The following is a 15,773-nucleotide window of genomic DNA, read 5'->3' on the forward strand; positions in this document are numbered from 1 at the left end:
TTAAAAAATTTAAGTGCTAAGGAGGCTTTTGCCTTCAATTTTTTACTCTAGTGTTTGTATCTTTTACCAAGAAATTCCTGTTTTGCAGAAACTCAAATTCTTTTCCCTATGCCTGTGTACATTTCAATATCCTGTCTCAGAAAGACCTTCAATAAATAGAGGTGGAATAGTTTTAAGAATGGTAGTACAGAAACACTGAACTGTCTAAATCAAACTTTCATCTTCAGTGCTTGAATTCTCATACACTATTATCGTAAGCACTGCTAGTTCCTAAGGGTAGTAGCCAGGAAAAAAGATGTCTTAAATTCTGGGATTGTTTTGTTTTTATTAGAAGTAATTTCTCTATATAATCTAGTCAGTGGACTCCTTATCCATCATTCCTAAATGGAAGAGGTTATTTTTCCCATAGCTACGTATTTGCTTTGTTTCTTATAACTTTGGGAAGGGGCATGTTTACAGTAGTCATTCTGAGCTTATTATAGCTACAAAAAAAAAAAAAAAAAAATCTCGAGCTAAAGCTAAAGTGACTAATATCAGATCAAGTCAATTTCAAAACAAAGAATGTTTCTAGAGATAAAGAGGGTTGCTTTAAAATGATAAAAGTGTTAATGAAGAGGACATATGAATACTAAGTGTTTATGAATACTAAGTGGTTATGCACCTAATAACAAATTTAAACTATATGAGACAAACCCTGATAGAACTACCACGGAAAATCCTTGTGGATAAACAAATTCACAATTATAGTTGTAGATGTCAGTCAGTATGCCTCTCTCAATAATTGATGGAACAGGTAGACAGTAAATCAGAAAGCATATAAGACTTGAATAACACTGTCAGCCAACCTGACCTTTTTAATATTTATAGAACACCTTACCCAACAACTGCAGAGTACACATTTTTTTCAGGTTCACACAGAATGTCTAGCTAGATAGACCTTATTCTGTGTTACAAAACAAGCCTTGATAGATTTTAAAGGGTTCACATTATGCAAAATATATTCTCTAGCCACAAGGAAATTAAATTAGAAATATAGTGACAGCTTCCTGGAAAATTCACTCAATATATGTAACCTAACACTTCTAAATAACCCACTGGGTCAAAGAAAAAATGCAAAAGGAAATTACGAAGTATTTTGAACTGAATGAATAAAAACACAATATTTATGGGATGCTCATAAAACAGTACCTAAAGGAAATTATAACACTAACTTCCTGTATTAGAAGGAAGAAATATCTCAAATTTATGACTTCACCTCTGCTTTAACACACTAGAAAAAGAAAAGTGAATGAAACCCAAAGTAAGCAGAAGAAAGATAATAAAAAAAGATTGGAGATGAAATCACTGAAATGGAAAATAGGAAAACAATAGAGAAAATTAGTAAAACCAAAAGCTGGTTCTTTGAGATCTATAAAATTGAAAAATTGCTATCCAAACTGATCAGGTAAAAATCAAAACAAAAAAAAAAATCAAAACAAAAACAAACAAAAGAAAAGAAACAAAAACAAAACAAAGAAACAATACCAGAAATGAAATAAGTGATAATACTACAGATTATACAGATAGTAAAATAAGGGAATATTGTGGAAAACCTTGTGCCAATAAGTTGAACAACTTAGATAAAATAGACAATTAGTTGAAACATACAAACTATAAAAACTCTCTCAAAAAATGAACTGAATAGCCTGCATCTATTAAAGAAGTTAAATGGTTAGCTTAAAAACTTTCAACAAAGCAAACTCCATAGCTGAATGACTTCTCTCCTAATTCTTCCAGATGTTGAAGGAGAAATAATGCCATTTCTACATAAGATCTTAAAAATTGAATATGATGGAGAACTTTCCAACTCAATTTTTAAGACCAGCATTCCTCTGAGAAACTACAAGAAAAGTAGAGATTCCTATAAACACAGGCACAAACAGAATTTTAAGCAATTTTAGGCAATTAAAAGAACTTTAGCAAATCAAATCCAACAATATGTGAAAATGATAATATAACCAAGTGAAGTTTATCCCAATAGTATAAGATTTGTTTCACGTTCAAAAACAAGACAATGTAATTCATCATTTTTAACAGCTCTTTACAAAAGAACACGTAGATGATAATTACAGTATTTTAAATAATTCAAAGAAGTCCACTGTATTTCTGATAGTTTGATAGTAAACTAGGAAAAGAAGGGAACTTTATCAACTTCATAAAGGACATCAAAAACAAAACAAAACAAAACAAAACTGGAAGATTACCTAATACCTAATGGTAAAAGACTGAATGTTTCCATAACACAAGGAACAAAGCAAAGATGTCTTCTCTTCCCACTTCTACTCAACTTCACCACTTTGTGGTGAAGATTCTAGCCACTACTCAACTTTGTGGTGAAGATTAAGCCAAGAAAAAGAAATCAAAGGTATCCAGATTGGAAAACAAAGAGTGAAAACTATTTGCAGATGACATAGTTGTCTAGGTAGAAATCCTGTGAAATCTACCAAAGAAAACTTCTGGAACCTAATAACCTAAGAATGAAGTTTAGCAAAGTTGTAGAATATACGATCAATCAATGGGCAAAAAATCAATTGTCTTTCTGTATTGTAACAATAAACAATCAGAAACTGAAATGTTAAAAATACCTTTTATAATAGCATTAAAAATATGAAATATTTAGGGATAAACTGACTAAAAGATGCACAAGACTGAAGCATATAAAACATTGCTGAGGGAAATTAATGAATGAATCAGAAGATATACCATATTCATGGAATAGAAGATTAAATATTTTTAAGATGTCATTTCTCCCCCCTTGATTTATAGATTCAAACTAAACACAATCAAAATTCTAGCAGGCTGTTTTAGACAATTTTATAATTTTACAAGCCAATGATAATATCTTCCAGAATTGTAGTATAGTATCACAACCAGGATTCTGACATTGGTAGAGTCAAGATACAGAATATTTGCATCACTCATATCGCCTTTTTAATCTTTATTTTTTATTTATTTTTTCATATTGCCTTTTTAAAAGCCACACCCACTTCTCTCTTGTCCTTACTACCTTCTTAATTTCTGGGAACCAAAAATTTGCCATTTCTGTAATATTGTAATTTCAAAAATGTTTTATGAATGGATTCATATAGTATATAATCTTTTTAGATTTTTTTCAGCTAGCTGTAATTCTCTAGAGATTCACTGAGGTTGCTGCATATTTCAATAGTTTCTTTTAATTATCGAGTAGTGTTTTATCACATAGATATCCCATAGTTTGTTTAACTCTTCACCCACTGAAAGATATCTGACTTGTGTACCATTAGGGGCTATTACAAATAAAGCTGCTATTAACAGGATTTGGGTGAACAGAAATCTTCATTTCTATGAAATGAATACCCAGAAGTACAATTGTTGGGTTTTATGGTATTTGTATCTTTAGTTTCTTAATAAATTGCCAGACTGTTTTTCAGAGTGGCTATACTATTTTACTTCCCTACCAAAAATGTATGAATGACCCAGTTTCTCTGCAGCCTCACCAGAATTTGATATTGTCTTTTTTTTTTTTTTCTTTTTTTTAAGCATTCTGATAGGGGCACCTGGGTGACTCAGTCAGTTAAGCATCCAACCTAGATTTCGGCTCAGGTCATGATCTCAGGGTTCTTGAGCTGGAGATCACGTCCGGCTCCATGCTGACAGCCCAGAGCCTGCTTGGGAGTCTTTCTCCCTCTCTGTCTTTCCCTCCCCTGTTCATGCTCTCCCTCCAATAATAAAAAAACTTAAAAAAAAAAATTTCAGCATTCTGATAGGTGTGAAGTTATATCTCAATGTGATTTTAACTTACATTTCCCTGATTGCTAATGATGTTAAACATCATCTCATTACTGTTGAATCCTTTATGTACTCTAGATTCTAGTCCTTTGTTGGATATCTGGTTTGCAAATACTTTCTCTTAATATGTTGCTTATCTTTCCATCCTCTTAATAGGTCTTGAACAGTGTAATAGTTTTTAATTTTCATAAAGTCCAATTTCTCAATTTTTCCTTTTTTAGATTACTTTTGGTGTAAGTAAAAACTTACTTACAAAGATAAGAACTCTTCCTATCTTTAGATCCCAAAGATGGTCCCCTTTACTTTTTTTTACAAGCTATCATACCACCCCCCAGGTAGTACATGTATGGTATTCCTTGGATACTCCCAGCTATCCCAAAACAAGAAAGGACAAAAAACAAATGGTTAAACTGGTTAGACTCTCCACCAGTTTATAAGAAAAAGGCAATTCCATCAATAGCCTTAAATCCAGCAACTCCCTACTGTCTTAATGCTTTTCTAGAGAGAAAAACAACCTTAGTTTGACAATAGCTAGGCTTCCAGTAGTCTGTGAGTCTTTAGCATGTGAAAATCTTTTTGAAAACTTACCTTTTGACTCTACCTCCTCCAAGTCCATGGTATATAATAACCGTTCATTCTTGACAACCCCAGTGCAGCTCTCTCTGCCCACGGTCCTGTCCCCATGCTTTAAAATCACCTTTTGTACTCTCCCCAAAAAGTTTTGTAGTCTTAAATTTTCACTTTAAGTCCGTGATTCATTTTGAGTTGATTTTTGTAGAAGATGAGATATTTAGGACAAGTTTTATTATTTTGCTTAAGATAAGCAATTATTAGGGCACCTGGGTGGCTTGGTTGGTTAAGCGTCTAACTTCGGCTCAGGTCACGATCTCATGGTTTGTGAGCTCGAGCCCCACATCAGGCTCTGTGCTGTTAGTTCAGAGCCTGCAGCTTGCTTTGGATTCTGTGTCTCCCTCTCTGTCTCTGCCCCTCCCCCACTATTGCTCTGTCTCTCTCTGTCTCTCAAAAAATGAATAAGCGTTAAAAGAAAAAAAAGATAAGCAATTATTCTAGCACTCTTTGTTGGAAGGCTATCTTTCCTCCATTGAATTGCTGTTGTACTTTTTCCAAAAACCAGGTGGTCATATTTGTGTGGGTTTGTTTCTGAGTTCTCTCTTCTGTTCCCTTGATCTATGTGTCTATTCTTCCACCACCGCCAACAGTCTTGATTAATGGTAGCTATATAATATGTCCTGAAATTGAGTAGACTTATTCTTCCCACTTTATTCTTTTCCAGAAATATTTTAACTACTGTCTATTCTTCCCATATAGATTTTTAGAATAATTCTATGTCTAGAAAGAAATCTTGCTGAGATTTTGACACGAATGGCATTAAACATGTATATCAGTTTAGGGAGAATAGGTATCTTTACTATGTTGAGTCTCCAATCCAAGAACTTAGTCTGTCTCTCCATTTATGTAGGTCTTTGACTTGTTTACATAGATTACTGTGTAGTTTTTGTGATAAATAAGCCCCCTGACCCAATCAAAGGAGGGATGCAGAGACTGAGCACAGTGAAGAGAGGCTTCTTGCAAGAGTGGGTGTCTGGTGGACAGGCACAACTGGGCGGTTACAGCAGGCAATTTATCTCCTAAATGGTGTATTTTGAATTTTGTTTCTGTGTATTTATTACCAGTGTGTAGAAAGGCAATACCTTTGTGTCTATGTCTCTTATATCCTTGCTGAACTCAATTATTTCATTTTTTGTAGATTCCTTGATATTTTTTATGTAAACCATCATATCATCTACAAATGGGAATGGTTTTATTTTTCTCCTTTAATCAATAAGTCTTTATTTCTTGTTTTTTTTTTCTTTTGTTGTTGTTTTATTGCCATACCTAAAACTTATAGTACTGTATTGAGAAAGAGTGGTGAGAGATGACTTTCTTACCTGGATTCTAATCCTAGAGGGCAAAAGCACTTAAACTTTCACCATTAAGTGTAATGTTAGTTGTAAGTTTTATGTAGTTGCCTTTTATCAAGTTGAGAAAGATTCTCTCTATTCCCATTTTTTTTTTACAGTTTTTATTATAGAATGGTTGTCAGATTTTGCCAATTCTTCATTGATCAGTATGATATTATGATTTTTCCTTAGCTTGTTAATATGGTAGATTTTATTAATTGATTTTTGAAAATTGAACCAGCCTTATATCCATGAATTCTATTTGCTAATATTTTGTTAAGGATTTTTCTATCTGTATTCATGAAAGATGTTGGTCTGTAGTTTTCTTGCTTTGTACTATTTTAGTCTAATTTTGAAATCAGAGTAAGAGTTACATAGAGTATTGATAAAATTTCCTTCTCTTCTATTTTTGGATAAAATTGCATAAGATTTGTATGAAAGTAGTGTTTATTTTTCTTTAAATGTTTGGTAGAGTTCTTCAGTGAAGTTATCTGGGCCTGAAGATTTTTTTTAGAAGTTTTAAAGTTAGATATTCAATTTCCTCAATAGTTAAAGGGTTATTGAAATTATCTACTTCCGTTAGGTGAGTTGTGGCATTTTGTTTTTTGAGAAAGGGGTCCATACTATCCAAGTTGTCACATTTATTTTTGTAGGGTGTTCATAGCTTTCATTTATCTTTTTGATGTATATAGGGTCTGTAGTGGTAACCCTTTTTTCATTTCTGATATTGATGATTTGTGTCTTTTTTTCTTTCACATTTTTCCTAGAGATTTGTCAATTTTATTGAACCAGCTACTTGTTTCATTCTTTTTCTCTAATTTTTTTGTTCTGTTTTCAATTTTATTAATTCTTGTGCTTTATTATTTTTCTTCCTTGTACTTGCTTTGGATTTATTTAGCTTTTTCCCCCTAGGCTCTTGAGATCAAAGTTAAGATATAATCAGTTTGAAACTTTTCTTCATTTCTGTCCTAAGCATTTAGTGCTATAAATTTTCCTCACAGCACTGCTTTAGCTGTGTTACACAAATTTTAATATATATCAGTTTCATTCAGTTAAGTGTGTTTTGTTTTCCTTGAGACTTCCTCTTTGCCCAGTGGATTATTTAAAAGTGTTGTTTTGTTTCCAACTGTTTAGAAATTGCCCTGTTATCTGTTACTGATTTCTCATTTGATTCCATTAAGGACAGAGACATAACTCTGTATGAGTTCAGTTCTTTTAAGTTTGTTAAGATTTGTTTTATGACACAGGATATATTCTGTCTTGGTCTATGTTCTGTAGGTACTTGAAAAAAATGTGTATTCTACTCTTGTTGGATAGAGTGATTTTAAATCTTGTTTAGATTCTATTGTTTGATGGTTGTGGAGTTCTTCTGCATTCTTGCTGACTTTGTGTGTAGTATCTATTAATTGTTGAGAGAATTGTAGATTTGTCTGTTTCTCCTTAAAGGTCTCTCAGTTTTGCTTCATGTATTTTTTAGCTCTATTGTTTGGTGCATACACATTTAGGATATGTCTTATTGGTGAGTTGAAACTTTTGTCATTATTTTGGCCCTTTCTCTCACTGGTAATTTTCTTTTTTCTGAAGTCTATTTTATCTTATCTTAATACAGTCACTCTAGCTTTCCTTTGATAATGCTTGTTTGGCATATCCATTTCTATCCTTTTATTTTCATTGTGTCTATATCTTTTTCTTTGAAGTGGGAGTCTTGTAGGCAATGTATAGGTGAATCATATTTTTCAATCAACTTTACCAACCACTTTCTTTTAATTGGTATTTTTTTTTAAATTTTTTTTTTCAACGTTTATTTATTTTTGGGACAGAGAGAGACAGAGCATGAACGGGGGAGGGGCAGAGAGAGAGGGAGACACAGAATCGGAAGCAGGCTCCAGGCTCTGAGCCATCCGCCCAGAGCCTGACGCGGGGCTTGAACTCACGGACCGCAAGATCATGACCTGGCTGAAGTCGGACGCTTAACCAACTGCGCCACCCAGGCGCCCCGGTATTTTTTTACATTAATGTAATTTTTTATATGTTAGAGCTAATCCTACCACTTTTTATTTGTTTTCTGTTCACTCTGTTTTTCATTCTTCTTTTTTCATTCTTGTGTTTTTTTTTTTCTCTGCCTTCCTGTGGATTACTACTTGAACATTTTTTAGTTTTATCTGTAGTGTCACTGGAACACCTATAGAATTGCATGTAATTTTTCTGTAGTGTCAAAGACACATTGTGTCCATAGTGGTTTTTTTTTTAATTTTTCTATGATATTTTATATGGCATTTTTAGTGGTTGCTCTAGGTATTAGATTATATATACATAATTTACCACAATCTACTGGTATTGTCTTTTTACCAGGACAAGCAGAGTAGAAACTGTGCCTCCCTTTATGTCACTTTACCCTCTTTCCTTTACAATACACTTGTCGTAAATATATTCTCTACATACATTTAAAACCTCATGAAACAATGGTGTAGTTTTTGCTTCCACAATCAAACATAATTTAGGAACTCAAGAGAAGGAAAGCCTGTTGTACTCAGGTTTTTGCTTATTCTATTCTTTCTTCTTGATGTTCCAGTGTTCCTTCTTTTATCATTTCCTTTCCATTTAAGGAATTTTCTTTAGCCATTCTTCTAGGGTCTGTCTGCTGGTGACGAATCCTTTTAATTTTTCCTTATCTGAGAATGTCTTAATTTCTCCTTCATTCCTGAATAATATTTTTACTGGGTAGAGGATTCCAGGTTGACATTTCTTTCGGCATTTAAAAAATGGCCACTTCTTTCTGTCTTCCATGCTTTCTAATAAGAAATCTGCTTTCATTCTAATTGTTTCATTCATATAAGTAATACATTATTTTTCTCTGGCTGTTTTCAAGATTTTTTTTTTCATTAGTTTTCAAAAGTTTAATTTTCATATCTCGATATGGATTTCAAGTACTTTTTAAGCCCCTCCTTCTTTATACTCTTTATGTCTCCAGTGACACAAATATTGTATCTTGTGTTACTATCCCACAGATCCCCAAGTCTCATTCCTTTTCTTTAAATCTGTTTCTTCTCCATTGCTCAGATTGGGTGATTTCTATTGTTCTGTTTTCCCATTCAGTGATATTTCTATTCAGTGCTTTGCATTCTGCTATTGAGCCCATCCACTGAGTGTTTTAATTCCATTTATTGTCATTTTAGTTCTAAAATTTTTATTTGGTTCTTTGGATTTTGTCCCATTTTGGGGGGCTTTCATATTTTTTTCACTTCTTTCAAGCATTTTGATTCTTAGAAACATTTTTATGATGACTATTTAAAATCTTTTTTAGATTATTTTAAAAATAATCTCATTGTGGTGTTGTTATATTGATTGTTTCATTTTTCATTCAATTTAAGATCTCTGGACTTTGATGAGTTCTTTTCAACCAAAATTTGGACATGTTTATATTGTATTATGAAACGTTAGCTTTCTTTTTAAAAAAAATTTTTTTTTTTCAACGTTTATTTATTTTTGGGACAGAGAGAGACAGAGCATGAACGGGGGAGGGGCAGAGAGAGAGGAAGACACAGAATCGGAAACAGGCTCCAGGCTCTGAGCCATCAGCCCAGAGCCCGACGCGGGGCTCGAACTCACGGACCGCGAGATCGTGACCTGGCTGAAGTCGGAGGCTTAACCGACTGCGCCACCCAGGCGCCCCTGAAACGTTGGCTTTCCTTAAACCTTGTCTTTTATATGATTTTCTTTGGTACCACCCCAGAAGAGAAAGTGACTTTTTATTGCCAGGGGGAGACAGAGGTTCTGTTTCTCCACTTAGGTTCTGCCAACACTCAAAGTGGTCATGGCTTCTTGTTACTGCTGGGTGAGGGGATTAGTTCCAGCTCCCCATTGGTATCTCATGGTGGGAGTGGTCTTGTTACTTACTACTGGGTGATGATGAGTGCCCCGACTTTCTTACATATATTCTGACATCATTTCAGCATAGATGGGAGGGGTACCTCATTACTACTGGCTGGCAGCAGAAGTCAAGGCTTCCCAAGTGGTCTTTATTGACACTATTAGTGGAGATCTCTTTACTGGGTAGTGATAAAGGTCCTGGTTACCTACTTAGACTACTCATGCTGAGGAATTGGGAGATCTTATCACAGCTTGATAAGGGGGAATGTCTAGGTTCCTCACTCAGAGTCTGCTGACATGGGTGGGGGTTGTGCCAGTTTTTTCTGTGGTGTTCAGCTTGAGTAAGGGCAGTTGTTACCTACAACCTATCTGTCACTAGGCTGTCTCTGTTTTGGTCTTTAGGCTAGAGAAATCTTTTTATCTGTACCTGTATTGACATTGCCAAAGCTGCCATCTTCTTCAGCTCCAAGTCTGGGCTAAAGGAAGCAAGAATTCCACAGAACTCACTCCCGTGTCTTTCTCTGGATTTCAAGATCCATAGCTAGTCTGTCTTGTTTCTACTTTAAAGTTGTTGTTGTTTTTAAGTTTACTTATTTATTTTGAGAGAGAGAGCACAAGCAGGGGAGGAGCAGAAAGAGAGAGAATCCCAAGCAGGCTTCGCACTGCTAGCTCATAGCCTGACAGGTGGCTCAAATCCATGAACTGTGAGATCATGACCTGAGCCGAATTCAAGAGTTGGGCACTCAACTGACTGATCCACCCAGGGACCCCTACTTTTCAGTTTTTATGTTTGTTTTTACAATGTCTGGTATTTTTAGTTGAACTTACTGGGAGAAATAGGAAAAGTACACTTGCTCCTCTTCCCAGAAGCAGAAGTCCAACTCCCTTTTTTTCTGTGCAACTGATTTTTGACAAATATGAAATAAGTTGCAAAATATTATACATGCCACTGTATTTATATGCCATATAAAATATCACTTATCCATCTTTCAAAAAAGAGAAAAACTTGGGACTTATTTGTAACTATTTTGTATAAGTGATTGTATGTGCATATTTGGTTGTATGGAGAGCAAGCTTAACAGAAAACACACCAAATTGTGTATTTCAGAAACAAGTTAGTAGTATATATTCTTTCCTTCTAGGGTACCAATGACATTAAATATTATTAGATTTCTTTACAGTCCTGTGATCTTAACATCCTAGAATACCATAATCCTCATTTTGTTTGAAAAAGAAAAATTTAAACACCTGTATTTGAAGGGTACCAGGTTAGCTCAGTCAGTATATCATGCAACTCTTGATCTCAGGGTTATGGGTTCAAGCCCCGTCAGGCTAGGCATGGAGCCTACTTTAAAAAAAAAAAAAAAAAAAAAAGGCTGTATTTGATTGTATTGTTTTGTTTTTTAAGACCTGAAATAGTACCCACCAAACTGTTGACATTGATTTGGTGTAGGAATTAGCAGTGGAGTACTTGAATTTTTTATTTAATGTACCTAGTAGTAGTTGAAATTTTTATAAAAAGCATGTAATATTTTTATAAGCTTCTCAATAAATAAAAATAATTAGTGGACCTTGAGGGTATTAAGCTAAGTGAAATAAGTCAGAGAAGGACAAGTACTATATGATTTCACTTATATGTGAAATCTAAAAAAGAAACAAACACATAAAAAAGCCAAGCTCAGAGATAAAGGAAAAAGATTTGTGGTTGTTAGAGGCAGGTGATAAGGCTGGTCAAGGAGTACCGGGGTGCCTGGCTGGCTCAGTGGATAGAATATGGACACTTGATCTCATGGTTGTAGGTTTGAGTCTCATGTTGGGTGGAGAGATTATTTAAAAACAAAATATTTAAAAAATAAATAAAAGAGGTACAAACTTCCAGTTATAAATAAGTCATGGGATTGTAATGTATAGCATGTTGACTGTAGTTAATAGTACTGTATTGTATGTTTGAAAGTTGCTAAGAGGGTAGATCCTAAAAGTCCTCATCACAAGAAAAAAATGTTGTTGGTATGTATGTAACATGGTGACAGATGTTAACTCGACTTACAGCAAATATTTTGGAATGTGTACAAATATCAAACCATTATGTTGTATGCCTGAAAATAAACAATGTTATATGTCAATTTATACCTCAATTTGAAAAACAAGAAAGGAGAAACTGTTACAAGAGAAGTGCAGTATCCTAACCAATAAAATTCATCAACCAGTAACCAAAGTGGAAAAACTGTATACATACCATATTAGTGTGCAGATTCATGGTGTCCTGATTCTTTCCCCTCAATACACAGGAGTAAATGAAGAAGAGGAGAAGAAAAAAGCAAAAAGCAAAGAGAAAATCAAGTTGAAAAAAAAAAGAAAAAGGTATTTTTTTAACATCATTGTTTTTTAAAAGCAGGACTGTGAATCCCAGATGGATTATAAAATTTAATATTTTGTGTGTAGTCCAGTTAATTTAACACTAATTCTTTCCTTAATGGGGATCAGATATTCAGTTGTTTCAGTAAAATAATAGTCCTTGAGGAATCAAAACTCAAGTCAATACTCAGCCACCTTGAATTTTTTTTCTTGGAGCAAATTAAGGTATAAATAAATAATAGCCCCCCCCCTTCTTTTATGTACTCTATTTGTGTTCTAGAATTTAGAGTTTAAAACATCAGCCACACTTTTAATTGGATGATGTCTAAATTCTTTACATATATATTTTGTCCTCATATGTATAAAGTTGGGACTTAAGTATTTGTATTCTCAAAATATCATTGCAGTGGCTACAAAGTTATTAATAGGATTTACGTACCCACTTATTCTAAAAATTCATTCAGGTCTTTCAGAACCCACATCAGCCACCAATGAATTTTTAGTATCAGCTCTTTTAACAACTAACTGGTTAAAGCAATTGATCACGAGAATTAAGAAGCAGCTTCTTTTATGGTTAACAAGTACAGTTTCATATATACTAGAATAAACATATATATACAGATGTCTTTTAAGGTATTTGACAATAATAATGTCTGACTTGGACCCTAGTTCTCTAATAGAGTAAGTTCTGAAAATCAGGTGTTACTTCATAGAGCATTTAATACATACCTTTCAACACCTCAGCTACTTCATAATTTAGAAAAGTTCATTTTCTCTCAAGTGTTGGGAGTCAAATAATATTTAACATAAAAGCTAATAGGAAGATAGAGGTCAGTGTATTTTATAGTCGGACTAATGTATTGTTGAATCATTTGCATTAGCACAGCAAGGATTGTGTATAGACAAAATGAAATTATCTGTTTTCTTCCAAATTCTAAGATACTTGTTTTATTGTAACAGATTATTTATTTGAGCCTCTCTACTTTGGGTCTCACAGACCTCAGACAGGGCCTGAAATTAAATGAACTTTTCTAGTCATACTCAGCAGAGATTTTGCCACCTCTTGGAGTTGTTATGTGCAAGTCTAACACCGGGCCTTAAAAATTAAAATCCAGGACCAAAAAGCCAAAGAAAAATGTACAAACAAGCTCTACTCAGAATCCAGAGGTCAAGTAGGGTCTTTAAAACAGGAAAACAGGCAAGAGTTGACAATAACAGAGATGAAGAGGGAATAAGAGAATACATGAGAAAATAAGACCAGGAAACAGCCAGAAGTCTAAGTAAGACAAAATGGAGAAAGAAATACAGCATTACAGAAATGAGGGAAAACTCGGAGTTTCTAAACAAGAAATTCAGTCAAGTAATTCATGAGAATCACTGACAGACACAGACTTGAAGTCTCATGCATTTATTTCTTGCTTACTGTAGGTCTGTGTCAGGTTTTCTTAGTTTGGGCTTTAACTTCTAACGGTTAGCTCACTACTACCTTTTTAGAAAGCTGTCTTTTTGGGGGCGCCTGAGTGACTCAGTCGGTTAAGCAACTGACTTCAGCTCAGGTCATGATCTTGCAGTTTGTGCCTTTGAGCCCCTCATTGGTCTCTGGGCTGACAGCTCAGAGCCTGGAACCTGCTTCCAATTCTGTGTCTCCCTCTTTCTCTGCCACTCCCCTGCTCACGCTCTGTCTTTCAAAACTGAATAAACATCAAAACAAAAAAAAGTGTCTTTTTATTTTTTATTTTTAATTGACTCAGTTTCTGTCTTCTGACACATTTAGAGTTTGGGTGTGGGGAGATTGTTGTATACCTACTTATATAAGATCTTAAGAGATGGCTTTTCTGTTTTTTGTTACTTTTCTCTTTTTTAATACTAGAGGAAGGAATTGCGTAGGTTTTTTTCCAAATCTAGTATTAGAGGAATATTAGAAAAATAAAGAATAATGATAAATCATCTTCATTTACTTGTATGCATTTAAAACATCTCTTTTTGTAACTAGTGAAAATTACTTTGGAATGCAAGTGCTCATCTGTATCACTTGAACAGGAATTTAACAGAAGTCCTTTTATTTAGCTAATTTTCAGCTTTCCCCCCTTTTTTACCAACGTACTAATATAGCCCTTTTTACATAATTGCATCCTTTTTAGCTCTTTTAAGAGAATATGCTAACAAGTTATTGTGTATGTAAATGAATTGTATATATGATAAAGGCTTGGTAAATACCACTTTGTTTACCTTATAAGATTTTGAAGGGTACAACAGGATGAAAAGCTGAAAATCACAGAAAAATTATTGCATCCTTACTGAGTTTAAAACTTAATACTAGAGTTGAGCAAAATAGAGTTATTTGTTTTGTCAGCTTCTATGACCAAGGAGCAAAAATTCTGAAGTCTGTATTTTAAGAGAATACAAATATATAAAGCACATTTCGAGTTTCTTTGTTTATACCCCACTTTGCTCCAAGAATGATTTCAGGCAGTTAAATCCCATTTCAATTTAGCTATTAGCCATAAATGCAGTTATCAGTCAGTCTCTATTATTGCCCATAGGTCTTATTCATCCAGTTCCACTGAAGAGGACACTTCAAAACAAAAGAAACAAAAATATCAGAAGAAAGAAAAGAAAAAAGAAAAAAGAATAAGTCAAAAAGGGGGAAACACCACAAAAAGGAAAAAAAGAAGAGAAAAAAGGAAAAGCATTCTTCCACCCCTAATCCTTCTGAGATCTGCAAAAAGTAACTGAATCTTCAGCCTAAGCCATTAAATTTTAAAATTTGGTTTTAGAAATTATTTGACCTTCCTTGGAATTTGCTATATAATCATGCTTTGCAATAAATCACAGCCTTTTCCATATAGACATTTTTTTCGTATATATATGGGACCATTGTCTTCTGGCAATAGATTTTTAATGTGCTGACTATAAAGTATTGAATCAGTCTTATTACTTGATAGCCACACCCCAAATATAGATATTTATACATACAAAACACATCATTTTTGGTATTCATGACTGTGTCTGACTAGTGTTGTTACTTTATAAGTTGATTGTAAATGGCTTTACTCCAGTCAACACAGGTAATCTACCTAGCAGTTAATGAGTATTGCTCAATCAAGTGTCCACCTTCCAGTGATAAAATGAGGTAGGGGATAATGCTTTGCTCTTGACTCTGAAAAACTTAATAGCTTTATTTCCTATGGTAATGTATAAAGATAGTGAAGTTTTTCACTGTCATTTTTAAATCTTGAAACTTTTTTGGATGTCATAGGAAATGAAGCTGCTTCACTGGTCTTAACTAGGACATTTTAAGCGAATGGTGTTGGCAAGAAGATAATGAAAATACTTATAAGGAAGTTTTACTGTTACATGAAATGCAGAGTGTCTAGTACCTGCCTCCTCTGTTATTGTAACAATTAAAATTCTCTTCCTCTTTTAAAAAGACAAGCATAGTCCAGCCTCTCAGAGTCTTGCAGAGATGATGCTGTGTTGGGTAGAATATTTAGGATAGACTCCTGGGTTGTTTTACAAATGTGCCATATTGGCATCTCTTAAAGTGATACCTCAAACACAGAACTTTTTAATTAGGAGGATGACAGCTAAATCATTATTAGAACTGATTTTTATTGTATTCTGTATGTAAATTTTATGAAGCTTGTTTCTATGAGTAATGTGGAAATTTTTTATAAATGTGAACATATATATTTATTTGTCTAAAATAATTTGTAGTTTTGAAGCAGGTTTCACACTGAATTTATGGTTTCAAAAATGACCAGTTTGGGGTGTTTCTCT

At 33.9% G+C, this 15,773-nt stretch overlaps 1 protein-coding gene across 1 annotated transcript in view; it reads left to right on the forward strand.

Moving 5' to 3' along the window:
* SREK1IP1 (SREK1 interacting protein 1) overlaps window positions 1-14,843 on the forward strand; it is a 42,662-nt gene extending 27,819 nt beyond the window's left edge. The window contains 3 exon segments of the mRNA XM_040452153.1: window positions 11,927-11,999; window positions 14,537-14,622; window positions 14,625-14,843. Coding sequence (XP_040308087.1) covers window positions 11,927-11,999; window positions 14,537-14,622; window positions 14,625-14,725 — 260 coding nt within the window. The 3' untranslated portion in view covers window positions 14,726-14,843.
* The last annotated feature ends 930 nt before the right edge of the window (window positions 14,844-15,773 follow it).

This window comes from Herpailurus yagouaroundi, unplaced genomic scaffold (assembly GCF_014898765.1).
Source record: "Herpailurus yagouaroundi ecotype Mexico unplaced genomic scaffold, PumYag 29, whole genome shotgun sequence".
Classification (NCBI taxonomy): Eukaryota; Metazoa; Chordata; class Mammalia; order Carnivora; family Felidae; genus Herpailurus; species Herpailurus yagouaroundi.